This window comes from Podarcis bocagei (genome assembly GCF_964188305.1).
Source record: "Podarcis bocagei genome assembly, chromosome: 1".
Lineage (NCBI taxonomy): Eukaryota > Metazoa > Chordata > Lepidosauria > Squamata > Lacertidae > Podarcis > Podarcis bocagei.
This window is the reverse complement of record NC_138125.1, coordinates 99814329-99840679: the sequence shown is the minus strand read 5'-3', so window position 1 is coordinate 99840679 and position 26351 is coordinate 99814329. Positions and strand designations below refer to the sequence as shown.

General features: G+C 39.8%; 1 protein-coding gene across 4 annotated transcripts in view; it reads right to left on the bottom strand.

The window, feature by feature from the left end:
• MGAT5 (alpha-1,6-mannosylglycoprotein 6-beta-N-acetylglucosaminyltransferase) overlaps nucleotides 1-26351 on the bottom strand; it is a 128741-nt gene that overhangs the window by 41728 nt on the left and 60662 nt on the right. For all 4 annotated transcript variants that reach the window (XR_014009601.1, XR_014009602.1, XM_081199729.1 and 1 more), the window contains exons 3-8: nucleotides 22977-23144; nucleotides 11886-11962; nucleotides 11431-11520; nucleotides 6440-6511; nucleotides 5696-5857; nucleotides 2327-2496 (exon numbers count right to left, since the gene is read on the bottom strand). Coding sequence is in view for 2 of the 4 variants with exons in the window: in XM_081199729.1 (XP_081055855.1) it covers nucleotides 2327-2496; nucleotides 5696-5857; nucleotides 6440-6511; nucleotides 11431-11520; nucleotides 11886-11962; nucleotides 22977-23144 (739 nt within the window). In the remaining 2 variants the exon portion in view is untranslated. The remainder of the gene's footprint in view (nucleotides 1-2326; nucleotides 2497-5695; nucleotides 5858-6439; nucleotides 6512-11430; nucleotides 11521-11885; nucleotides 11963-22976; nucleotides 23145-26351) is intronic.

Genomic DNA, 26351 nt, shown 5'->3' with positions numbered 1-26351 from the left:
TTGCAACCAACTCTCCTTGTACCTGCACACCCACAGAGTCCCAGAAAACTGTAGTATGGCTTACTGTAGTGTGCAGGCAAAGACTAATGTGAAAAATATGGTTTGTGCAACATGGCTTTCGTGTCCTCTACTCTTCACTGCTGCCTTCTCCAGGAGCCCCACTAGAATGAAGTGGAATATTGTGTCAGGGAATGGAAGCAGGATATGGAATAGGTTGGAGCTGGAGGGCATCTTCCCTATAAGGAATTCCACACCCTTCATTGAGTGCACCTTCCCATTTCCTGCCTAGCAATCCAATACTGATAGGTAACCTTCACAACAGACCTTGGGTTCTGTTTTCCCTCTGTGAGCTACATGTCTCAGAGAAGCCAATTCTCCTTGTATTGTATACTTGTGAAACACTGCAAGAGGAATAAATCCCTGAGCTTACCACGGTGTGGGTGTGCACATGGGTGTGCACATGCGCAATAGCTCTTCTTCCCCATTTTGTAGTAGGTGAGCTACAATGTGCTTCCAATTTCTTATTGGGGTTTTATGTATCGGGAAAGTGAGGGGCCTGGTGGGCTCTCTACCAAGACCAAAGCTTGCCTCAAAAAATTTGGTCTTTCCAGATGCAACTAACTTGCCAGATCCTCAGTCTCCAGAGAAATTATGCTAGTCTCATTTTGAAATCGCATTAGTCTCAAATTTCAGCAAACAGCACTACTGACAGAGGTATTGATACATGGAAATGTCCACAACAGGGTTAACACTTGATAACTTCCTTAGCATAAACATGTGCTCCCTGCACTGGCAGAAATACAGTGAAACCAGACCAGATTAAAACAGATAGGGATACCCTATTACCGTATTTTTCGCCCCATAGGGGGCACTTTTTCCCTTCCAAAAATGAAGGGGAAATGTGTGTGCGTCCTATGGGGCGAATGCAGGCTTTGCGCACCTCTCCGCAAGCCGCGGGAGCCCAGCGCCGGGCTCCCGCGGCTTGCAGAGAGTTGCCTGCATGCCGAAGGCTGGGTGCGCTGAACTCAGCGCGTCCAGACTTCGCGCACCTCTCCGCAAGCCGCGGGAGCCCGGCGCTGGGCTCCCGTGGCTTGCGGAGAGTTGCCTGTTCTGGGGGCTGGGGTCGGGGGAAGCTCGGGCCTGGGGGGGAAATAAATTTTTTCCCCTTTATTTCCCCCCCAAAAAACTAGGTGTGCCTTATGGGACGGTGTGTCCTATAGGGCGAAAAATACGGTACTTTAAACTCACATAATTCTTTGCACAAATGGGCCTATTCATGTACCAAAGGAGTGTCACCAAATAGTATGACTAATCCTTTAAGCCCATATTGTAAACATTTTAATTCATGGCTGCTTATGTATATTATACAAATACAAGCGCGCGCACTTCCGGGACTAGCTGCCATACATTAACTCTGTGGCTTAATTTACAAGGAAGCATAATAGAGAAGTCTTTCAGGCTTATTGAGTTGAGCTATGGTACAGCAGAACAGTTCTTTGGGGCCCTGAAATCAAAGCTCATCGGTTTCTGACATACAAATACAGTCAGCCCACAACTATGCAGGGGTTACGTTCCTGGGATCACGCCTAAAACCACGTATAGTCAAAACATGTTAGATGTCATGGTGGGTGGGGTTTGCCTTTGTTCCCAGAAGCCTGCCCCCTTTCTGCCTTTTATCTTTTATCATTTGTTTGCATTTTTTGCCAAGAGCGCAAGGCTGAATGCAAACAAATTAAGTGAGCATGCGTTGTGGGCTTACTGTACCACCACCTGTGCTATTAAACATTACCCCCAGCACAATACAGTGTAACCACGGGCTTAATTTGGAAATAATTTGGAAATTATGGGTCGCGTGCTGAAGAACAGGATCTTCAGAAAATAGCTCAAAATCCAAAACCTGTCTGAAAAAACGATGGCTTTCACACAAATTAACCACAACCAATCTAATTTGCTGATAAACAGTTTCATGTTGGAAATAAAGGTTATTTAAGAAAAAGAGGAAACAAATTAGAAGACATTTCTCTTGCTGCAGATGTCTAGCACACCTGTAATGGCAGAGAATAGAACTGCTTAGTTCTGAATTTTCCAGCATTCATTTATGAAGCCTAAGGAGGAAGCAGTGACAATGAAAACATATTATGCTTTTCATGGTGCACATATTTAGCTTATGAAAATAATCTACTTATCATCTGTTTAGTGAATTATCACTTTCATTTTCCTCTTCACAAAATTATAGGCTGTAGAATAAAGGCTTCAAGAGAGTTTGCAGTTAAAGGAAGGGGGTTTTTTGGTACTCAAGTTTCAAAGTGGAAAATAATCTCCTTACTCCTTGAGCTCTGCCAATGAAGCTGAAATCCTAATGTCATGGCCCAGTAAATAGAGAGATGTAATTAAATCACTCCACTGGACTAATTCACCAAGTGGGCCACCACTAAAGGCATTTTCTGCAATCTTGAATCCAGATTCTTTTGTGAGGAGTCCCAGATGAACAAGGACCTGAAAAAGAAAGCTGAAATGTAAGTATTCAGTACTGGATATATATTGAACAGAGGGTTTAACTATAACATCATTTTACATCAATAGCCCCAATTGCTACAACATAGAATATTAAATAGTTGTACTTAATTATTTCAATCACTTATAAAACACCTAGTATTTTCTAAGCATGTGGAGCTGTTCATTTACAGCATCTACAAAATGTTAAAAACACACACAAGATACTCCTCAGCCACAGACTCACAGGCTAACAGGCACAATGCAAAAGGAAAAGAAACTAAGAGAATAAGTCATGCATTCAAAGGCATCAATTATTGAAATTACTTCAGACCTACTCATGTGGGCAGAAGTGTGCAGAGAGAGAAGCAAGGCCTCACTTTTGTGTGAGAAGCATGTGCAAGCTTCCTGTTTGTGAGCTGGGGATCTGCACAGCTGGGACCTGTGGCGTAGCATGGGCGGGGCAATGGGGGAAGTTGCCCTGGGCGCAAAATTGTTAGGGGTGCAAAATTTCATAAGATAAAAAGAAAATAATAATAATAATAATAATAATAATAATAATAATAATAATAATAATAATAATAATAGCACGCCCTCTGCCTCACACAGAACTGGTGATGGCCAGTTGCTCAGGTTCCCTTTGCATAGACTTTTGAAAGATACCCACTTCTGACCAAAACCCCATCCTGCTTGATGCTCACAGGCATCACAGCTGCAACGATACTTGCCTTGCCCCAGGCAACCCACGCTACGCCACTGGTTGGCGCGCGCGCACACGCACACACACACACACACACCACAATTAGGTTCTCAGACTACGTGGAGCTCCTGCAAATGTGCTCATACAGTGGTATTTTCCCCTTACAGAACAAGTAAGATGGTGGGACTAAAAGTGAGCCACTCCCCACTCCCTAAACATTTATGCCCTGCGCAAGAGTGAAACATGAACAGGGCTACTGTCTTAGCAGTATCATTTATTTAGCCAGCAAAATTCAAATACCACTAAATCACAGTCTCTTAAGAGATTCACATAAAACATACAAAATACCAATTCAATATAGCAATAAAATAAGCTTTGAAAACAGTAAACACAATACAATTATCAAAATACAGATAAAAGCAACAGTTCTGAGAACAAATGCATATGATCAAATTACATTTCTAGGGATGCTTGTTGGTGGAAAAAATGTTTTTAGAAGGCACCAAAAAAACCAGTACAATGAAGGTGCCTGCCTAATATTAATAGGAAGTTAATTCTCTAATCTAACGGTGATTAGAGAATCATCTAATGTGGACTGTGGTGGGCTTCCCTGCCTGTAAGTACGTATACACATACAACCCAAAGCCCTTAGTCCCTTAGCTGTTTGCAGAACCCAGTATGCAGTCAATAACAAAAAGCAATACACTATATTTAAGGCTTTTTATTGGTCATTCATTTGATGTTACATCTTAAATGTGATTCCGCTGAGTCTGGCAGGTTGTTGCAGGTTTCAGTTTCTCTTCAAATTCTGTATTCACGGTTAGGATATATCGTTTAGTTTCCAATTATATAATCCCTGAAGGTTAGTCCATGTTCTGCACAATCTAATGTTTTGTTTTTTTAAAATGTCTATCCAGAATAAATACTCTCTGGTTTAACTGCTGGTACAGGACCCCTTCTGATCTGGTGGTGCCAATTATATTAGTACCAGTTACTTCTAATGTGATTTAACCCCAATTATTCTCATTACAATAACAAGAGGTTATCTGTGAGGTACCCTGTGAGAAAATTAAATCATTTCCTTATGGCCGAAAGGAGACTGCCAAAAATGCTTTCACATTATCACTGACTCAGACCACAGAAAGGCATAACACAAATAGTTTTGGGGGACATTTTTATATCCCAAACAAAACTGGAGTGAAACTTGGGGTTGTAAGATGTCCCCAAAAAGAGCCATGTGGGCTGGTGCCAGAAGAATTAATGAATGCTTTTCCTGGATCAGTTTTTGTTTGAAAAAACCATGGGACTTTTTTAAAATGCCAGGATATTAACAGTGGCTGGAGCAATAAAGTACACCAATGGCAACTATCACCATCTCACCATAAACCTGCACCAACCTGGTTGGATCACAGGGATGTGGTTCTGAGCCCCACATAGGGCAAAATATTTCTGCATTGCAGGGAGCTGGATACCTCATGGTCTCATCCAACTCTATGATTCTGTGATGACTAGGAAAATCATACCCCAAATTATTGTATTTGCAAGGCCAAAAAGCACCCCACATATAAAATACAATTAGTTTTCTTAGGATATTTTGTGTCCCAGGTGCTTTTTGTGCTCCTTTTTAGTCCTAGAAGGACTACATTGCAGATAAATTCTGCAATGAAAAAGTGCACCCGGGGTATAATTCTAACTCTAGACATCTGGATTAAAATAAAGGTATTCCATACATAATGCTAATATTTCATAGTCTCCAACTATTTTCTCTGTGATGAAAATAGGAATGTCCTATTTAATCATCATCATCATCATGCTCCACCCATCTGACTGGGTTGCCGCATCCACTCTGGCAGCTTACAACATATATAAAAATATAACAAAACAAACTTTTAAAAAATTCCCTATACAGGGCTGCCTTCTAAAGGTTGCATAGTTACTTATCTCCTTGGCTCAGGGGTCGCATAACTCCATACCCTCCAACATTTATCCAATGAAAATAGGGACATCCTAAGGAAAAGCGGGACATTTCAGGATCAAATCAGAAACCAGGATGGCTTCTGTAAATCCTGGACTGTCCCTGGAAAACAGGGATACTTGGAGGGTCTGACATTTGAAATCAGTTTTTATTGGGCCCTTAACACCATGGAGAGATTGCAAGTCAATACCTGTCCATCCAGAATCAAGGTTATTCAGATACTACTTTAGCTTTATCCTCAAAATGCTCCTTTCCTTGGATTCATGTTTTTAATTGGATTAAAATCCCACTGGCAGAGAATTGTAACTGGTTTTTAGTTAGCATACACTACCTAGTTAAGTGTCACCAATTGGAAGCATTTTGCATTGCTAGCTTAGTTACCTCTCTCTTTTTCTCTGACCTACAAAGAGGGTATACTGACATATGGCAAGTATATTGAACCAACTCCTACTCGACACTTAGAGCTAATGGGCAGTTTTCTAGATGAAGCAATGTAAATGGTATTTCTGCCTTGGAGCAGAACTCACTTTTTTTCGTTTTCTCCTCTCCAGGTTTTGTTTTTCAGCAAGTGATTTAATTGCTTCTATCCAAGTGTCTGCCATCCTTCTTATTCGTAGCATCATCCACCGGAACTCTTCATGCCTGGACATCATTTTGTATAGCAATTCAAAATTCGTTCTGATTTCAGCCTTCAATTAAACAGAAAAGTTTTAAAAGTGATATTGCAAAAATGATTTTTTTTTCCTAATAGGAAATCTCTCTAAAGTGTGTGGGTGTGTGAGGCACAGTGTCATTCCACTTCATTTATTTAAAAAATGCATACAGATATTCCAAAATTCAAACTCACAAAGTTGGGAAATGGAAAGTAAGCTCTCAGATATTATCTGTGTGATAATTGAGCTCATCATGTGTGTTCTCCCCTCCCCCCATATTACTTTGGTCATTTCATACATTACACCAAATATGTCTGCTGACTGAATAGACCTACCTGCAATATAAAAAGTATGCTTCCAAATATTTGCTGTAGTATCTAAAAATCGTGTATTAACTTCTAAGTATGTCCAACAAATGCATGTTTCCAAAAGAATGGCAAGAAAAAGCAAGTGTGTGAGATTAGGACCAGAATTACTAGGCATTCAGACGGTTTAGGGTTTACTTTATGGCCCAAGATTTGTTTTTGGTTTTTTCTCCCTACACAGAAAGCTGAACTTAAGGTAACTCCAAGGCCCACTTTGTTAACCATTTTGAAAGCTTTGAGACATACTCCTTACCATCGTCTTTTGATCAGTTTCTTCATTAGGATTTTTTGCTCTCCAGGGTAAACGGGGACACCAGTTTTCAACCTGCAGATATAGGGATCTTTTGTTAGGCACAGCTTCAGATGCATCAAGCAAGATGTTCATTCAACTATATCCTTGATGTGATCCCATTCTCATTTGCTGGTAGCCATAACAAAACAGCACAAGGTCAGCAGGCGACAAACCAAAAAAGAGGCACTTCTTTGAAGATATCGTAGCAACAGCAATAGCATTTTCAAAAGACGACGAAAACAGATTGGCTATTAAAAGTCCTATCTTTGGCCTCTTCAATAAACTGGCTCTCTTTCATTAACTGATCAAATCTTCAACATATCATATACGTATTGTATGAAATAACCCTGAAGAAGTTGCTATGAGAAAATTGGAGTGCTCAGCACAACAGGACAGCTGGCACATGGAGAAAAATGTGTTTAAATCATTATGCAAGAATAAAGCACAATACGAGTCAATAATAAATAAAAAACTGTGACATTAAGACTTTATTTATTTAGTAGAAGGAACACTGATATCCACAGAAGGCAACACTTCCCTTACATTGTCTCTCGAGACGGACGGATGCCAACAACAATGAATATATGAGAACACAGGATGCCATGAATCCATTCTCCTATCATAATGGATTTCCTGGTGGTACTAATCCCAATGCACATTGGCATCCAAAAACACGTGGGATGCATAACAGCAAATACTTTTCTACAGTCCAAAAATGAGTGTTCCAGTGATAAGGAACCTATAACACTTAAAAATGATTCACTACCAAAAAAAGGCCAAAACCTTTGCCACTCACCAAAATCTTCGGTGCTAGCAGAGGAGTTGATAACTTGCCAGTCAAAAGAGTTTGAGTCCATGTGCCAAATTGCCCCTAACTCTACCATGGTTTGTTCATTACTTTCATTAATGTTTTGTTATTGTTGTTAAAATAGAAATGGAAAGTGCAAGGAGGTCTGATTAGGATTCCACCGTGTCCATGGTCAACACTTTCCTCCTGCACCATTGTGCTGAAAAACACCCCCCCTCCCCAAACTGCTGTTAGTCCTAGGACAGGACTAACACTCTGTGATTTAAAGTAGGCTATAGCTCAGAATTTAATCCATAAAGAGATAGCCTTATATAATCTGCTTTTTGTTAGCACTATTCTATACGGGTGTGTGTGTGTGTGTGGAATAAATAGATGACTAAAGAAATGCTTCTGACCATGTCAGAATCTCTATTGCCTAATTCTGATAGAAAGAACAGCCAGAGGGATGGTAGGATTTAACTGTCATCAGCAATCAGAATTTAACCAATGGCACACTATTACCAAGCAAGCTTCTTCACAGGCAACTTTATAATTTTGTCTTGCAGCAGAGGTACTTCACTGTTTCTGTGAAGCAGCACCATGCTACATACTGAGGAATAACTGCACATTTTAAGCAGAATCTCCTCGTCAGAAGTCATTGGAGAAAAATAGCTCCCACCTATGGTGAATTACTAAGCTATCCACTCCCCAAAAACCCAATTCTCTTTTTTAGTACTGTTCTCATTCCTTACTGAAACTACTGCATTCCTTATTGCAGAATATGCATGTCTAGAACTCTAGTTGAAAATTATGATGATTGATTTAAAGATCAAATTGTGTTGAGAAAGAATCTTCCATCAATCTCTGAGAGGATGCCTGAAGAAATAATGCTCCATGATTTTGGAGCATCAGATAGAAAGGTAGACCAGGGAAGAGTCTGCTGCAAAAAGAAGACTGCCTATTGACAAATTACTTTATGAGACACCAGTTCCAGGTTATCTTTAGCAAGCAACACAATTCATATATCCACATCATTGTAGTGGTTATTAGAATTTTATTTCATGCTTGAATTCACAAATATTTAAGCTTCCAGAATTTGCTGTTTAGCTTAATCATAACATTAATCACAGGATTAAGTATGCTGAATTTAAGGTCAAGGTTAATACCATGACCAAACAATATTAATTTTATGTGCTGTCAAAAAGAAACCTCTTAGGAAACCCCCAAAGACTTTTATGTATGCTGTTCACTAAACATAAAACAGATTGATGAGTAACATGGATCATTTGTTCTTCGGGGAAGCACAATGAATTCTATACAATTATGTACTGTAACAAATGCCACATGAAGTACTTCATAAAATCCCTAAATTCTGGAGTGTTTGAAGATCTAGGATTCACTATTTTTTCATAAATACAGAAGCATCCTAATATGTCAAGAGAAGGACATGATAAACACAAATCATTATACAGTGGTACCTCGGGTTACATACGCTTCAGGTTACAGACTCCATTAACCCAGAAATAGTATCTCGGGTTAAGAACTTTGCTTCAGGATGAGAACAGAAATTGTGCTCCGGCAGCACGGCGGCAGCAGGAGGCCCCATTAGCTAAAGTGGTGCTTCAGGTTAAGAACAGTTTCAGGTTAAGAACGGACCTCCAGAACGAATTAAGTACTTAACCTGAGGTACCACTGTATATCACTAGGCCTTGACATCTTTTTTCTCCATCAATAGTTACAAGATGGCTGAGAGCACTGGTGGTGAATTGGGTGTTATAAACAACATTTTGCCCCATTGTCTGCATAGCTCTAACCTATTGTATATAATGGCCTTGCACAAAATGGAAGTATATAGGGTGTTCCCCTAGCCAACATGTTAGGTCATATAATACTACTGTAGGTATCACAGAACACTTATATGCACCTCTCCCAGATTTCAGTTCTTACAATCACCCTAAAAATGGGGTAATGGACTCTGGTAAAGAAAAATCTTTTCAACAATACACAACATAGAAAATAAGTCTAAAAAGTGTAACTGATGAGGTTAAAACACTTGCTCCACAAACTTATATATTTATAGCCTTATCATAACATCTTGCTTTTTAGAAAAATGAGATGAGCAAACGCAAAATTACTCTCCGATCTGAACTGGTTGAGAATATGCTACTCCTACACTCTAAAAGAACATATTCAAAATAATTTTCCACTGCAATTCTGTCTTTCTATTATCCCTGCAGAAGTATCTGTGTGTGATATATTTATAGATGTTGAACAATGAAGCTTCATGCAATAGTTGATTACCAGCTTTCACCACCAAATAAATGGAACCCAGTACTCTTAAGAAGTAGTATCACAAGGCAATGGCAGCCCAATGGGACCATGTGTCACAGGTCATGAAAGTACTGCACTGGCTGCCAGGGAGCTACTGGGCCTAATTCAATGTGTTAGTCCTAGCATATGCAACCCTAAATGGCTTAGGATCCAAGTACCTAAAAGAGTTCTTTCCTCAGTATCAAACACCCTGTACCCTATGATCTGCAGGTCAGTCCTTGCTGTTGATGCCACCAATAGGGGATGCTTCGTTGGCAATGACATGTAAAAGGGACTTTTCATTGGTGGTTCCCCATTTGTGGAATGCCCTCCTCTAGTGAGGTGCATCATAGTGAGGAGGAATTTGAAAACGTTCCTAAATAATGGCCGAAGAATACTGTACACCTGGCGACCCTGAGATCACCGGATGAAATCGTGTTTTTAATTGTGAATCTTTTTACAATGTTGTAACTGTTCTAGAATGCTTTTATTTTCTTTTAATTGTGAGAGTGTGTGCTGCCCAGTGTAAGCTGGTAGCCAACAAATGACAGCAAGAGCCACTGTTGAGGTCCACTGGGACTGCATGTTCCATCTCTTTCTTCAAACCATTTTAACTCACCCAGAACCTATTACAGTGGTACCTCTGGTTACGTACTTAATTCGTTCCGGAGGTCCGTTCTTAACCTGAAACTGTCCTTAACCTGAAGCACCACTTTAGCTAATGGGGCCTCCCGTTGCTGCCGCCCCGCCACCGCCCGATTTCTGTTCTCATCCTGCAGCAAAGTTCTTAACCCAAGGTAATATTTCTGGGTTAGCGGAGTCTGTAACCTAAAGTTACAGTGTATGTAACCTGAAGCATATGTAACCCAAGGTACCACTGTAGTAAGATAGACTGTAAATCTAATGAGCAACAGTTTAGACGTTAAGCCACAAGCTGATCAATAGCCACCAATACTGGATGTACTGATCTTCTAAAAATCTGTTTTCACCCAAGTTATGGCACTCCTTTGCTGGCATTCTCTTGTGAACTGTATTTGTTCCATCATCTATACTGAGCTTAATTAGCATGTCTATAAAAAGATACCGGTAATACTCACTGACACATGCCAGGAAACACTATGATACCTCCTGAGGTGAGGGAGATATTAACAAGCTAACTTGCTCTAAGAATATGTTTTGGCCTTTCATTACCTCTTGAATGCTGAGAGAATATGCCATTTTGAGGGGGGGGGGAGAGGAGAATTACTATGACACACAGTATGCACATAGCATTTTCATAATTTAAAAGAAGAATTCTATGTTCTTCATTAGCTACATCAGCAGGAAATGCTGATGATTCAAAGACAGTTAAATTCTATTAAGGAAAGACCTTCCTTAAAAGGGAACAAATCTTTAAAGTGCTACAAAATTTAAGAGTTTACCCAGGATAACTCATAGTCAGCCTGTACTTTGAATATGCAGGGAGTTATACTGGAGAGAAATAAAGGGGGGGGACATTTTTCATCTCACAGGTGTTATAAAGTACAAACGGTAACATACTGCTGGAAAAATGAAACCTATTGGTCATAATTATGCAGACTATGATAAGAACAATGCAGTGTGCATATCAAAGGGCAAGACTAATTACTTTTTTGCCCACCGATCTAAATCGCAGTTAAAGGTTACTAAAAAACTCTGTACCGAGCCACTTTGCCTCTCCCCACTATCATGGGGCCTATGGGGTTAAATTGTGGTTAGCGTTAATTATTATTTATAGTGCTAAATGATTACTGCTTGAAATTTTATTTTAAAATCCAATCAGTCATTGGGATTTTTAAACAGCTCTACATATCAGTCGCAATACAAATTTACTGACCTCACTGAGGTAAATAAAGAAGGAGCATGTGGATCCATCCACACCGTAACTTGCGTAACAAGGATCAGATCGCCACATATCTTTCATCCACTGGAAGATAAAAAACACACACATACAGTCAACAGATATGGGGTTTATAAGCCTAACTACAATACCAACCATACATATATAATATGGGTGAACTGGTAGAAAGCAGCGTCTGAGATCAGCAAAGTCAGCTGTGGCCATTAATTATTACATTATGTTAATATTTCATGCATGGACATGTAGAATAATCTCAGTGTTAGTCAAGGCATCAATATATAGTTTACTGCTGTGCACACGATGTAAGTGGTCCAAGATCTGTTCTACACACCATTCTATATATGGGGCTTTTTCAGGCTAGGAAGCTGTCTTATATCAAATCAGACCATTGGCCCACTCAACAAATAAATGCAATAGGAAATTAGTCTTACTTTTATTTTGCCCTCACAGTGGGGGAAGCCATCCATGGGAGGCAATTCACACTGTTCCTGGGCTCCATTAATGAGATCTGAGAGAGAGAGAGAGAGAGAGAGAGAGAGAGAGAGAGAGAGAAACACAATATGATTCAATAATTGTAGCACACCTCATAACATATTCACACTTCATCTCAACTGGCTGTGCAGATGGATCACCACCCAAATCCCAACTGAATTCTAAAAATAAGCACTGCCTTTTCTCCCCCGGCCCGCAAAAACGGAGAATTAGAAGCAGGCCATACAACCAGGTAGGAATAAAACTGAATGTGCAGCAATTGTGCTCAAACAGAACAGGTTGTTAAGAATTAAAAATGGAAATAATTCCTCATCATTTATAATTAAGCACAGCCAAATTCCTAAGCAGAAATGCAATTAACCTATTTGTTAAACTGAAGTACAGCAATCATTCAATGTGCAGTTGAGAGTCAAATGTTTGACAAACCTCAGAACACAGATGCAAGCTTAATTCATTTTAAGGCTGCATTCCCTATTATCACTGCATGGAGCACATGCTTTTACAGTGGCACACATTATTATGGGTATAGAAATAGAGAAACGGGATGTTGGTCAGAACCTTGGGATCTGAACACCAGAGATTTCTTTCTCCTTGTTATCTGGCTCTACCCAGTCCTCATGTGATTCCAAAAGTCATGTGTGAGAAGTTTGTGTATACACATGGGACTTTGTGCAGAGGACAAAGGATAGTGGCTTTTGATGATCTTCCCATCCCATGTTGGGACAGCCCCATGACTATCAGCCTGACCACATATTGCATACCTTGACCTCATGTTCTTGATTAAACATAAGTTTGATGATTTGGTAGTAGGAAGCTCTTTTTCATTTCAGTGTCATGGTCAGCCAGCCCATTTCCTTGTGAGGTTTAGGTTCATAGATGTTTCTAACATTTGCAGGTGTGGTGTGCCTATTAAAATGCCCTGCCCCTGGTGGCTGATGGACATGTTTGGCTCTCATGAGTAAACCAAGGATGAGGAACCTGCAGCCCCCCCCCCCAGATGTTGTGGACTACATCTCCCACCATCCATGACCACTGGTCATGCTGTTTTAGGCTGATGGAAGCTGGAGTCCAACATTTATCTGGCAGGCCACAGGTTCTTCATTCCTACAATAGTCCATCTGTGCAAAGCAGAAATAACTCAGGCAGTTGATTCAATCACTACCCAACCACACTCTCCTCTACTACTGCAAAGAACTCAGCCTGCTCCCCCACCCCAAATTATTAATCCAGGATGTTATCTAATGTTGTTCACTAACACAAGGACTAAATCAGTGGAATGCCTCCTAGTGGTGCAGCAATAAAACTGCTAGCACATTTGGAAAGCTAAGCAGGGTCCAGTATGGTTTCAAATTGGATGGGGAACTGCAGGTTGCAGGAAGTTGGACTATATAACCCTCAGAGTCTCTTCCAACTCTAGGGGTTCCATGGAGTAACTCCTGCAGTTCTACACTCTAAATCTGCACCGACGAAAGGAGCAGATATAAACCAAATCCCTCGCTACACTGCAGTCTTTTCAGAAGGCCCTGAAGTTTTATTTTCATCTGAACATCTAGGCATGGTGCTGGTTAGCTGGGTGACAGTGTAACTCAATTACACTCTCTCCAGCCCTGCATTTTATATGTTAAGTGTTCATTTGTAGTGTTTTAGATTTGGTACTAAATATAGGTGGTGGAAAACTTGATTCAATTATGACCTCCAGAATGGCACATTAGTGTGCCTGCTTTGTTTCGGCAATGGCAGCATAGCAGCAATAGTTTTCTGCACCCATTGTCTCCTTGGGGGGTCTTTCAGAAGAGTTGTGCTATATAAAATGTGAAGGGACTCTTTAGCTTGAGAATATCACCTCAAGGCACAAGTATAACCATTTCCAACCAACACATCTCCTAGCATATTAAAATGGTTCAAGCTTTAGTTAAAATGTAATTGTAGACAAACTATAGCACAGTGTAGGCAGCAAAAGAAGAGTACACAAAATTAATACCAAACCAAGGAGATAGAATGCTACTGTTAAGTACTTGCATACATAGCTTTTATGCTATGACAAAGCTCAGGTCATAACAGGAATGCTTAAATAAAACATAACACACACAGAGCACCAGATGTATCAAAGCAACATGTCAAGGCTTGTTTGCAAATAATATTGACTCAGCTGGAAGTTATCATGAAGGTAGTGTATCAAGGACAATAAATGGGGCTTTGCTTGAAGGGCACTGACCTCTCTGCCTCAAAGTCCTTGGAACTACAGGAGGGAGAACTGAAAAGGCAAGTCTTGGTAACAACAATGATTGCTGTCAATTCAATCAGATTCCCAACAATTAAGAAACATAATTGAAGCCAATATCTGATGAGTTTGAGCTGGACAGCTAACATTTTGACTATGGCTTTAGCAAGCATAAAAAGCCTATGTAGGGTCACTAATTTAGCTGAGTCCTATACTTGTCCTTCAGTACACAATCTGCAAGCTAATTCAAAGAGAAGTTTGCAACAGATTCATTATAGATTTTTCTGTCATGGGCTTGAATAGAAAAAGGCCTTTCTATTTATAATTTCTAGAAGGACTCCCCACCCTGCAACAAGGGAGAAAGAAATAATTCTCTCTCTCTCTCTCTCTCTCTCTCTCTCTCTCTCACACACACACACACACACACACACACACACCCTAGAGATCTGGCTGAAAAGAGTAGCTTGAAGATTGCAGGAGAAGATGCAAAATTTCAAGGAGGTAATATTCACTTTCACTATCCTTTGCAATAGGAACCATTCTTACTTCTCACTTTCTGCTGCAGGTAGCGTATGGGGCTGTCTGCCAGGCACTGGTTCTGGTTCAGTGGTCTGGAGGATCAGAAACCAGATGCAGGCTCAGGCATTCTACCTCATATTTCCTCCTCCTCAGCTTCCTATGCAGCATTAAATTTACCGTATTTTTTGCTCTATAAGACTCACTTTTTCCCTCCTAAAAAGTAAGGGGAAATGTGTGTGCGTCTTATGGAGCGAATGCAGGCTGCGCAGCTATCCCAGAATCCAGAACAGCAAGAGGGATTGCTGCTTTCGCTGCACAGCAATCCCTCTTGTTGTTCTGGCTTCTGAGATTCAGAATATATTTTTTTCTTGTTTTCCTCCTCTAAAAACTAGGTGCGTCTTATGGTCTGGTGCATCTTATAGAGCAAAAAATACGGTAACTTGCTATGAAACCAAAGTCAGCAACTGTGGTGAGCTCTGGCCCTTAAAATGCAATAATAATAATGATGATGATAACAACAACAACAATGATTTTCAAAGCAAGCAATGTAGGCATTTTGAAACCACAAGGTGGGAGAAACAGGTGTTTTGGGAAATGCAGGGAGAACTGAAATGTATGCAAACATGGGGGTATTCAGACAATCCTTATATGATCTTGCTTCTATGCGTTGATAAAATCAGGGTAGCTTTTTGAGCTCAGACACTTTCTCACATGCATAAAAAGTTAGCACCTAAACTAGGAAATCTTACATTTATTTAAACACATTGAAATCCCTGATTCAGGCGTTGCCTTCTCTGTGAAATAAGGAATGAAGAAGAAGCACATAACCCAAAGACACACTTCCAGTGATGCAGCATGAAGAGATAAGACCAGGAGGAGTTATTCAAAACAACATACTAAACTTCAGTTGTTTAGGAACATGAAGTGTATTGCAACTTCCTGAACAAAACAATACTGTCTTGCATATGCATGAAGCAGGAAAAAGATAAATCCTTCTCTTTATAGTGAAAGATAATTGACTAATTACAAATGCAACTAGTATCTGAGATGGAGTTGCAGGTGCTTCAACCTATAGTACCCAAGAATACATCAATTTACTAGCTAACAAATAAGGTGGGTGGTGTTGGTGGGAAACCATCAACATACCAGAGAAGAAAAAGGAATGCTAACTACAAATGGAAATAGCACAGAGGTCTCAAAATAAAGAAAATATCAGGTTCCTCCAGAAATTGCTGAGTAATATCCAATCCTATAATGCAATGAACAGAATTACACTCAACATTCTGAGAAAAATCATTGCATAAGAGCACACACGCACGCACGCACGCACGCACGCGCACACACACACACACACACACACACACACCACAATTGGACCATCTGGGTGGAGACATACATTACAAGGGGAAAAGATGTTTTAAGCCTGCACCTCACAATTCTGAACCAATCCAAAGTATTAGAAGAGTGTTTTCCTGCATTAGTAGTCTTTGTTTGATATACTCACCAAAAAAGGTAAAAATAAATAGGGTTAGGTGGAATAATGATGTCACATTGTTTATCATTACTTTGTGGAAGCAAAGCATGAAGCACCTGCCAGCTCCAAGATACGTTGGAAGGGTATTCATCCACATGGGCATATCAAAACTTGCAATTCTATCCTCCCGTCTTGACAAGCTTTTCATGATTGCTGCCTAATAAGGTACACTTTCCCACCCACAAAGGGCACATCAAGGCTGTGATACAATACCATAGCCAAATATTTTAAGGTATTTTAAGGCACAAGCTACACCATGTTAGGTCCATGGAACAACTCCAGCAAGGAAACAAATAGGTGTCCTTTTATATGTTAAAGAAAAATGTAGTCAACATGTTTCAGCAATTCAGTGTGCAGGGTAGGTTCTCTCTAAAACCAGTTACCGGTAGGCAATACAATACAAGGAATGAGGAGCAACAGGGTGTAGTTTCATCACAATCTGCTTCTTTCGGTTCAATGACAGTAAGTCATTAAAAACAAAAACAAAAAGACTAGGGGTTGCATTTAACAAAGTCCTACTCAGAGTAAACCCATCAAAGTTAACAGTCATAGCCATTAAAATGCAATGGCTCTTCTCCGAGTAGGACCAGCATCCTAATACTATCCCAGAAATGTAATCATTTATTGGATTGGCTACCAGGTCTAATCTCACAACGGTTCTTTAAAACCCTGACTGCTTCCATTTACTTCAGGGGTAGGGAACCTTTTTGACTCCACAGGTAAGATCCTTATCAGAATCAGCCTTGCAAACCAAAATTGACAGATATCATTACTATGGTGATGGTGATGATCCCACCCTTCACCCTAAGAACCTAGGATGAATTATAAGAATACAATACATTAGCTTGCGGCAAGCAGTAGCTGTTGGCGTGCTTGAATACAATTGCCTCATCCACTGTGGGGAAAACATGGGATGTTAATGAACAAAGTTTGTCTGGAACCTGGGTGCCACCACAGCATCTAAAGCAACCAACATGATGCCCTCCACATGTTGTTGGACTCCAACTGTCATCAGCCCAAACCAACATGGCCAGTGATCAGAAATTATGGGAGTTGTAGTCCAACAACATCTGGAGGGCACCATGTTGGCTGCCCCTCTTCTGAGAACCTGCTTTCAATGTTGTCTGAAGGCAACCACCTTGCTCAAGCTAAGCCGGACTGGATCCAGTGAGCTCACTGGTGGGAGCCCATCTTGGGATCCTTCTGCATTGCATTTATCATGGCTGTTCTATAAATATAATAAATCAATAAAAATCCTAGTTTTGTGTTACTAGGAGAGACTGCACTTATGATTAGACTTTTCCATTTGCTTTCACTCATTTATTGGAGACATGCCCATTTCCTTTTGAAAATTAATATTATGTGTCAACTCTTCAGACTTCCTACAAAACTCTTATTGTTTTGTCTCCTCCCAAACCCAAAACTATTTCTGTCTTGAGAACAAGTGCCCAAAGATGAAATTCACATATAAGCTGAGGCAGCATTAATAGTTACTTTATAACCTCTTTTCTTATTTATACACTCATTTTTTTCCCTTCAACTCACAAAAAGGGGCTTAGGCAGAAGCGATATGAATTATGAAAACCTTTTCTTTTTGAATGAGATGGTAAAATGCTTCACAGTTCCATGCCAACAGAAGCATTAATGGCTTTTTGGGAAGAAATAAAAGTAAATTCCTTCTGTTCTCAAAAAATACCTGCTGAGCTAGCAGCCTTCCATTAACACTTGACTGAAATAATGCAACTTTTAAAATGTTCAAGTAACTGTCAAGTAGTTAATCCCCAATACTGACTGCAGACCACCTACAGCACATTTCAGTTTTTCTAATACATATTTATCACAAGATAAATCACCATGACCCAATCAGGCAATTTTCCGTGTTCTTTGAAATCAGTTGCCCTCCAAAGTTATTGGATGCAAGCCTCCCAAATGAAATGGATATGAATAAGAAAATTAACAACAATATAGGTGAGCAAAATAGTATAAGCAAACAACATAGCAGTAAATAACACCTTCTTACTTAGATCAACAGTTAGTAGGTATTCGGGTAATAGGCAATGCAGAATTAACCTTATTGTAAGGATTTTCTGGTGGATCAATAGTAAAGGGCTATGTATTAACAGAGTTCCTATGCTTCAAAGACCTCAACTGAACTTCAAAACAGAGCTGAAATGCCACCATTTCTTGAGGGACCACTAGGGGCGCATCAGAAGATGGCTGACAATAACATCTCTCCGACCCACATGAGGTAAATTGGAGGCTGTGATGGGAGTAAATAGCCTCCCTACCCCCCCAGGATTATGGTGGGGGACTGCCCTTGCCTGCTGTGCCCTATACCACCCCCGAATTTGTGGGGATGGGGGCACTAGGCACAATGCCGTCCTGTGGGATTTCGGCACTCCTGGACGCCATCTCTGATAGCGCCACTAGCTGCAAGAACTTCAAAAGAAATATATTTCAAGGAAGAAGGGGGAGTAAAGACTGCTAACAGAAGAGATCTCTGATAAAACAAGACGAGTCGGAGGAACAAGTATAGATCATGAGAAGATACGCCAAGACTTGGTATGGCAAAGGGACTGATGGGGGAGGGGGGGAAAAACCTTCCTTTCTTTCCTTTATGTGATTAAACAAGAATCCCAACCAACCAACAAGTCAGAAATGTCATTTTAAGGACTTAAGCTGTGGATTTAAGGCTGTGTGGAGATAAACTTTTGAACCAGAGCATGTTTTAAGAAGAGCGTGGAATGTATAAGGGCTTTGGAATGACGCAGTTAAAAATACCGTCACCATATTGGGAAGTTCTGTCGGAGGACTTAAGTCTGAGAGGAGAAATAGAGAAATAGAGCTGTTTTTATATTGTGGATGAAACTCCTCAGTGGGACTTAAGAACGACAGTTCTGTAATTAATGATGGAAAGAGCACTGTTATCTATGAAGGCGATGATATATGGAAACCATCTTGATTTGAGGACTGGAAGAACGGAAAAATTCACACAGGATTATTATTGGTGTTTATCGGCTTAAGGAGACTATCAGAAGAGATCATAAAGAAAAAAGAGAAAATATATGAACAAGATGTGATGTGGAAACAGCAAGATAAGTCTGGATAGAATTATGAACTTTGTTTGGACTGATTTGGACATTAACGCAGTAGCAAGAAGATGATCAGAATCCCCCTTCGGATCTTGAAATATGGGTTCCCTCAACAAAATTTAAAATTCGGCTTTGTAATTCGGAATTTATGTGATGTGATTTGATTTGATGTGATTGGCCAGTTAATAAAAATGATTTTTTTTAAAAAAAAAGAAATGCCACCATTTCTTAAATGGTTGGTTATTCACATGCACTTCTTTAATGAAAAAGATTTTGGTGTACTCTGTGCACTAAAAGGAAGAAAGATGTGATCAGCAAATATATTACTGCAACATTCTAATCATATGCTCATGGCAGACCTTTGAAGAGTCAGGAAGCAGTGCAGCTTCACAGCAACTCAATCATGCAAGGTCACACCTTTATCTTTTGTGAAAGAGATCTGCCCTCCTGTTCTCTCAGTACAAACTCCATGCTTCGAGTGATCATACAGTCACAGAATTGTAGGGTCATCTAGTCCAACCCCCTGCAATACAGGAATCTCAACTAGAACATCCATGACAGATGGCCTCCTAACCTCTGCTTAAAACCTCCAAGGAAGGAGAGTCCACCACATTCCAAGGTAGTCCATTCCACTGTCAAACAGCCCTTACTGTCGGAAAGTTCTTCCTGAAGGTATCAGAATCTCTTTTCTTGTGACTTGAAGCTATTGGTTCAGATCCTAGCCTCTGGACAAGGAGAAAACAAGCTTGCTCCATCTTCCATGTGTCAGCCCTTTAGATATCTGAAAATGGCTACCATATCTTCTCTTTACCATGCTAAATATATTGAATTCCCTCGACTGTTCATCATGAGGCTTGGTTTCCAGACCTTTTATCATCTTGTTTGCCCTCCTCCTGTGCACATGTTCCAGCTTGTCAATATCCTTCTTAAATTGTGCTGCCCAGATCTAGACACAGTACTCCAGGTGTGGTCTGACCAAGGCAGAATAGGTTGAGAATATCATTTCAGTTGATCAGGACACTAGACTTCTGATGATGCAGCCTAGAATAGCATTAGCTTTTTTGCTGCTGCATCACAGAATGTTAAGTTGGTATGATGTTACTGTGTTTGACTAGTATATGCAACACATCTGATCAAATCTCACTATAAGCATAAACCCCCCAGTTCCCAGTCTTCCACAAGCCATTATACTTTGGTTCTGATTTCATAAAATGGGATGATTTAGCTGTTTCAAATGAGTTTCATTTTTGAAGAAGCACTGCAAAGCTAATGCTTCTTCAAAGTTCTATGAAGCGTGAAATACATAACATGAATAGAAATTCATAGTGTCATACGCCGGTGGGACAACAGACAGACATAACAAGCTAAAGAGCTTAGAGGAAACTACAGCATGTTGTTGAAACAGGCAGCTCATGTGACACATCATGCAAAAAGAAGAACATTGCTTTTTAAGGGGAAAGAGTCAAGACCTATGTTTTAAACTTGGCTCTATAAAAGTGTCTCTTTGTATACATAAGACCTAATGCATTACAAGGTCAAGGTGCCAAAAAAAGAAACAAGAAATAAAAATTTGGCTCCAAATAATGTAGCATTATTTGTACAGCTGTATCTCGGTTTTTGAACAGCTTAGTTCTCGAACGTTTTGGCTCCCAAACGCAGCAGACCTGAAAGTGACTGTTCTGGTCTGTGAACTATTTTTGGAAGTTGAATGTCTGATGGGACTTCAGCAGGTTCCAATTGGCTGCAGGAGCTTGCTGCAGCCAATCAGAAGCCGCACTTTGGTTTCTGAATGTTTTGGAAGTTGAACGGACTTCCAGAACGGATTCTGTTTGACTTCCAAGGTACAACTGTATATCTTAAAAATGAAATATCCATATGGTGCAATATCCACTGGTGTCTGCCAACTTGAACAATTGAAGTCTGCTTGCACAATGGGAGTTTGGGTTTCTCTCCTTCTCTCGTTCAGTTGCTTCCCTTGGGAAACTCTAAGATTTGAGTGTCTTATAAGCCTGCTACTTATTGTTCAACAAATTATGCATCTTCTAGATCAGTGTTTTTCAACCACTGTTCCGCAATGTTGCCTGGTGTGCCGTGGGAAAAATTGAAAAATTCGAAAGATTTAAAAATAAAGTATTTTATAATTTTTCACATTTCTGTTTACTTACTATTTCATAATAAAGTAATTATAAAATACTTTCTTTGTGTTTATTTGATCCCTATTCAAGAGAATTACTTTATATATAGTCAATATAGGCACAGAGTTAAATTTTTTAACATTTTCTAATGGTGGTGTGCCTCGTGATTTTTTTTCATGAAACAAGTGTGCCTTTGCCGAAAAAAGGTTGAAAAACACTGTTCTAGATAGCACTCTTCTTTAAAACTTCAAATACTTTTAGTAACTTTTTTATCCCACCGTGTGTGGTAATCATAGACACAACTACAAAAATAAAAAGGTACTCTAAGAATCACATAGCAGATCTTTTATAAAGAAGCGAAAACACCCTTATCACATTTCCCGTGTTCTCTGAAGCTTAAACATTCCTCCACGGGGGTAAAAAAACCACTCACAATTGCTCAAATTGATCTGTATCACATCTGTTATGTGCAATCTTTTAAAAATAAATTCCCTTTACTGACATATTATTTATATTATTGCCCTGCACCAGAAAGTGGTAAAATAATGGCATCAACTTAAATCTGAATTCTATACTAGATATAAAAGACAGACACATAATTGTGTGCCTCATGCTTGCCAAGAGAAACAAAAATGTTTAAGAGGGTTTTTTTTTTAAAAAGGTGGATTCTCTGATCTGGTTTTATTATCAATACAGAATACAAAAGCTATATAATTGCATACCTTTTCAAGTTACTTAAACAAAGGGATTACATAACATCACAATAAACTGTTATGTTGCAGGGGGGCTGCTTTATTTTACATGGTTGATCACTGATCAACCGGCTTCCTTACATTAACCTTCTTTAGCAAAGCATGTTTGCAGATTAGATAACATTTAAGTCACAGGCACCAGCATTAGTTAAAACTCATTGATCTCACTAAACCAGTTCACTTAATGCTGGTTATGCAAGAATCATAGCTTTAACTAATGCATGCCCATGAAACCTAACTTCTCAGTAGTCGTGCCCGCCCTGTGGATCACCCTCCCATCAGGTATCAAGGAAATAAACATCTATCAGACTTTTACAAGACATCTGAAGGCAGCCCTTTAATGTTTGAAGTTTTTGTGTTTTTTGTGTTTTAATATTTTGTAGGAAGCTGTCCAGAGTGGCTGGAGAAGCCCAGTCAGATGGGCAGCTTATAAATAATAAAACAAACAACTAACTATAATGTATGGGAAGACCCTGAGCCCATGAATGAAGATAAATGCTAAGCATTATTCATTAGAGGGTTCAAGCCTGTTTACTCAGACTAGGAGTTCCATTCAGACTAGTAGGACTTAATCACTAGTATGACTGCAGCCTAGGTCTTATACAAAAGTACATTAGGATCAGACAAGAGGTGCACTTTTCTTCAGTTAAGATTTGACACCAAAGACTGAAGTCCATTGCCGTTTGAAAAAAAACAGAAGGATCAATTCATACCATCTTGGATATTTGATACTGTAAAACAGAATTTAGAAAAAGGCACAGCAACTTTCACACCCACCTGCAACATTGAGTTTTTCAGCTGCTCCTGAACTGGGGGTAGCAGTGGAGGTACTATTTGTGGAGTTTGCACCTGTGCCATTGATTACAAGGTTCTCCACTTTAGACTCAAGCTTCCCAATGCGTTGCAGGATGTTGTCTAGTAGGACGGCGAGAGTTTTCTTCAGATCTAAGTTAAGAAAAACAAAGTCAGTTAATCTTACACAGAACAACATATACCAGGAAATATACCCATTTGGTAAAAGTAACAGGTTTGCAACAAAGCCTTCCAACCCTCTAATTTCTTACCTAAATATTTCCACAGATCCTCCTTAACTACCTAAGTGTGTTTCTAAGGCTTAAAGCATTCTACAGTCATACGCCGTCAATATGGTTTACTATAATAATGAACATTTACAGACAACAGTTATGTTTTCTCTAACTACAGTGATATGCACCCTCTTAACCCCCCAAAAGTGTATTTCAATACAAAGCAAAAAGGCTACCTTTCGTGGGGAGGGGATACACTTTTTATAACTTGTCAATTTCATCTGTATACCATCTCAACTTATCCATATGTGCAGTTTCTAACCGTTTAAATAGCCATTGTTCTTAATAGATGGGGTAGCTAAATGTCACTGAGCATGTACTGAGCAGCAATAATATTTGCCATACTTGAAAAGGTTAACAATCAAACTTTCACTCTCTTTGTTTAACACATCTTGTATATGATGTATGAATAACATCAAATAACTCCTGTTGTTACTTGGTTGATTATTTGAGAACCTTGCACCCAACAACTTCAGACCTTTGGACAACTCCATGTTGGAAGTCAGCATCCATTCTACCACATATTTTGCAGCTTTGTACACTAGAGTAGCAGTGCAGTTATGAGCACTAGCAGTTCTAGTTCAGACTGACATGAGTACTTCTAGTGGCCTTATTAACTCAACCCACTATTCCTGTACTTCAGTTTCCCTCACTGATCTAGAAATATGTAAGCAACTACCCTATCTTATACACCTCTTAAAGATAACTTATATTAGAGGAGATTGCAGGGACTTTGCTCCACCCTGCTCTTTTTTATTCCCATGTCACATGTCATCTGAACTCAGGCTTGTGGTTAAGCTCTTTCTTCAACACAAGCTGTAGCCAAGAGCAAACTTTTGTGCAGTCCCAGTAAGCCATGGTTTGGCTTGCTACATCGTGAAAACCAGAGCATAGCGTGAAATACTTGGAGAAGAAAAAGCAGCATTATATTACAACATCTTACAATATTTTTCCAACTGCAAATTAATTTCCAAATTTACCACTAGAAAGTGATTTCGGCTGGAAATTTGACCTGTGGTAATAAAAAAACTGCATTATTGGGGGAATTTTCTGCTTTTCTTTCTCCTGGAATCGGAAGCACTCTTATGTCCTATCTCAGACTTTTAAAAACCTTCAACAGACACTACTTGACAACTCCCCATCCTTTGAAACCATAAAAAATTGAAATTATTTCCTTGTGGGGAGGAAATTAAAGCAAGTTTTCTGAAGCAGTCCACATATGTGATGACTGAACAATGCAGATGCAGAAGATCTGCAATGGTTATAGCTAACAAGCCAAATGAAGTGAACATTTGGTCCAGGCAAGTTTCTAATCTAGGCAGGTTGCTATTTTTACAAACACCCTCAGGAAATGTACATGGTTCCCTTACGAGTTAGGATCAAGGAATAAAGGCATCGCTTTCAGAACAGCCTTTAGCACCCTATATGCCTTAGTGGATCTTCTTTTAGTGTTAATTTTTTAAAAGGCTCCTTGTGAGGAGGAAAGCAGCACATCATTACCATGCTCTAAATTTGTTCCATTCAAGTGCCAGCCTAGCACAGATTCTGCTTGGTTTGCAATACACAGTAAAATCACAATGCAAGCTACCATAGCCTGGAGGCTGCCACAGACAAACATGAGTTACAGAACAAGGGATACTTGTTACTTCAGCTACAAAGCGATGCAACAGTCAGCTGCCATGGGGATGGTGGCCTCAACCTTTCAAGCAAATGCATTCACAGAACCACCAGCATCTTATCGGAAAATGAGACAAAGGTATACAAAAGCAGCATGGCACCCTGGCATCTCTGGCACCGGTTCTAAAGAAGGGCTTTCATTCCTAACAGAGGAAGGGGAAGAAGATACCCGAAGCAGTAAATGAATGGCTGTAAGCTCTGACTTGTGTGCATCACAACTCCCCTCTCCTTTGGCAAGATTAACAGACAAACCAAGTTAGATCCCACAATGATAAGATAGTGATGGGGAAAAAGGACCATTGTAAGTGAAAACAAGGTGAACAACTAATTGGCATCTAGCTTTCCAAAGTGGCAGGTGCCTTCTGGCAAAACAAACAAAAAGGTCAGAAAATGAAAACCAATGTACAGGGAACACACACAGTCACACTGCATTTAAAGGGGCGCTGCACAGATTCATTGCACAAAATTCTCATTGAAGTATAAGATCACAATTAAAACCTAAGTACCGTATGTTCCCAACCTGTAAGAGGGAAGAATATTCCTCAATGCACTTTACACATATGAAGTGAATGGCTTGATCTGATAAACAACCAAGACAGCCTTTGCCAGACTGGTGTCACCCACATGTTTTGGGCTACAACCCCCATCAGGTGCAGCCAGCTCAGCTGTGCTGGCTCAGACTGACTGCAGTTGGAGTCCAAAATATCTGGAGGGCACTAGGTTAGCAAAGACAGATCTGATTCATCACTTTCAATATATCTTGGGATATACACTTTCTTGGTGCATGGTTAAAGGATCACTTATATAGCTGGTGTTTAATTACGTAATATTGTGCTAAAGCTACATATATTTTAGTATTTTATTTGAATATATCTTAGTATTTGATGAGAACAGCAAGCCAGGGTTGGGACACCTTTTATTGTCTGTGCTACCCATAATGTGGAAACTTCTTAAAAACTTACCACACTGCCTTAATTGCAATGAATAATAGATGCTACAAACACTGTGAACTAGCGATGGTATTTTTCGGCTCATAATGTTCACCTCAAATATTATGCTCTTGTTGTAGGCCTGAGAGATCTTTTGAGTCAGATTAAATCTTAAGCAGAGACCTTCAGCCCTCTTATCCTGCCTCCTTTCCCCTCCTTCCCATATCTCCACTTACTTACTTCTATGAGAGCGAGAGAACAGAGAAAGGTTTCTGTACCCTTTTCCTGTCTAATGCTCAGTATGATGCTATGGCTGCATGCCAGACAAAAGAAGCACATGGAAATGTTGTTTCCCAGCACTGCTTGTGTTTGGCTTGCAGCCATAACATTGTACCAGGAAGGGGGGGGGGATATTTCTTCTCCATCATTCATTCCCCTAACGCTGCTCCCCAAGGAAAGTA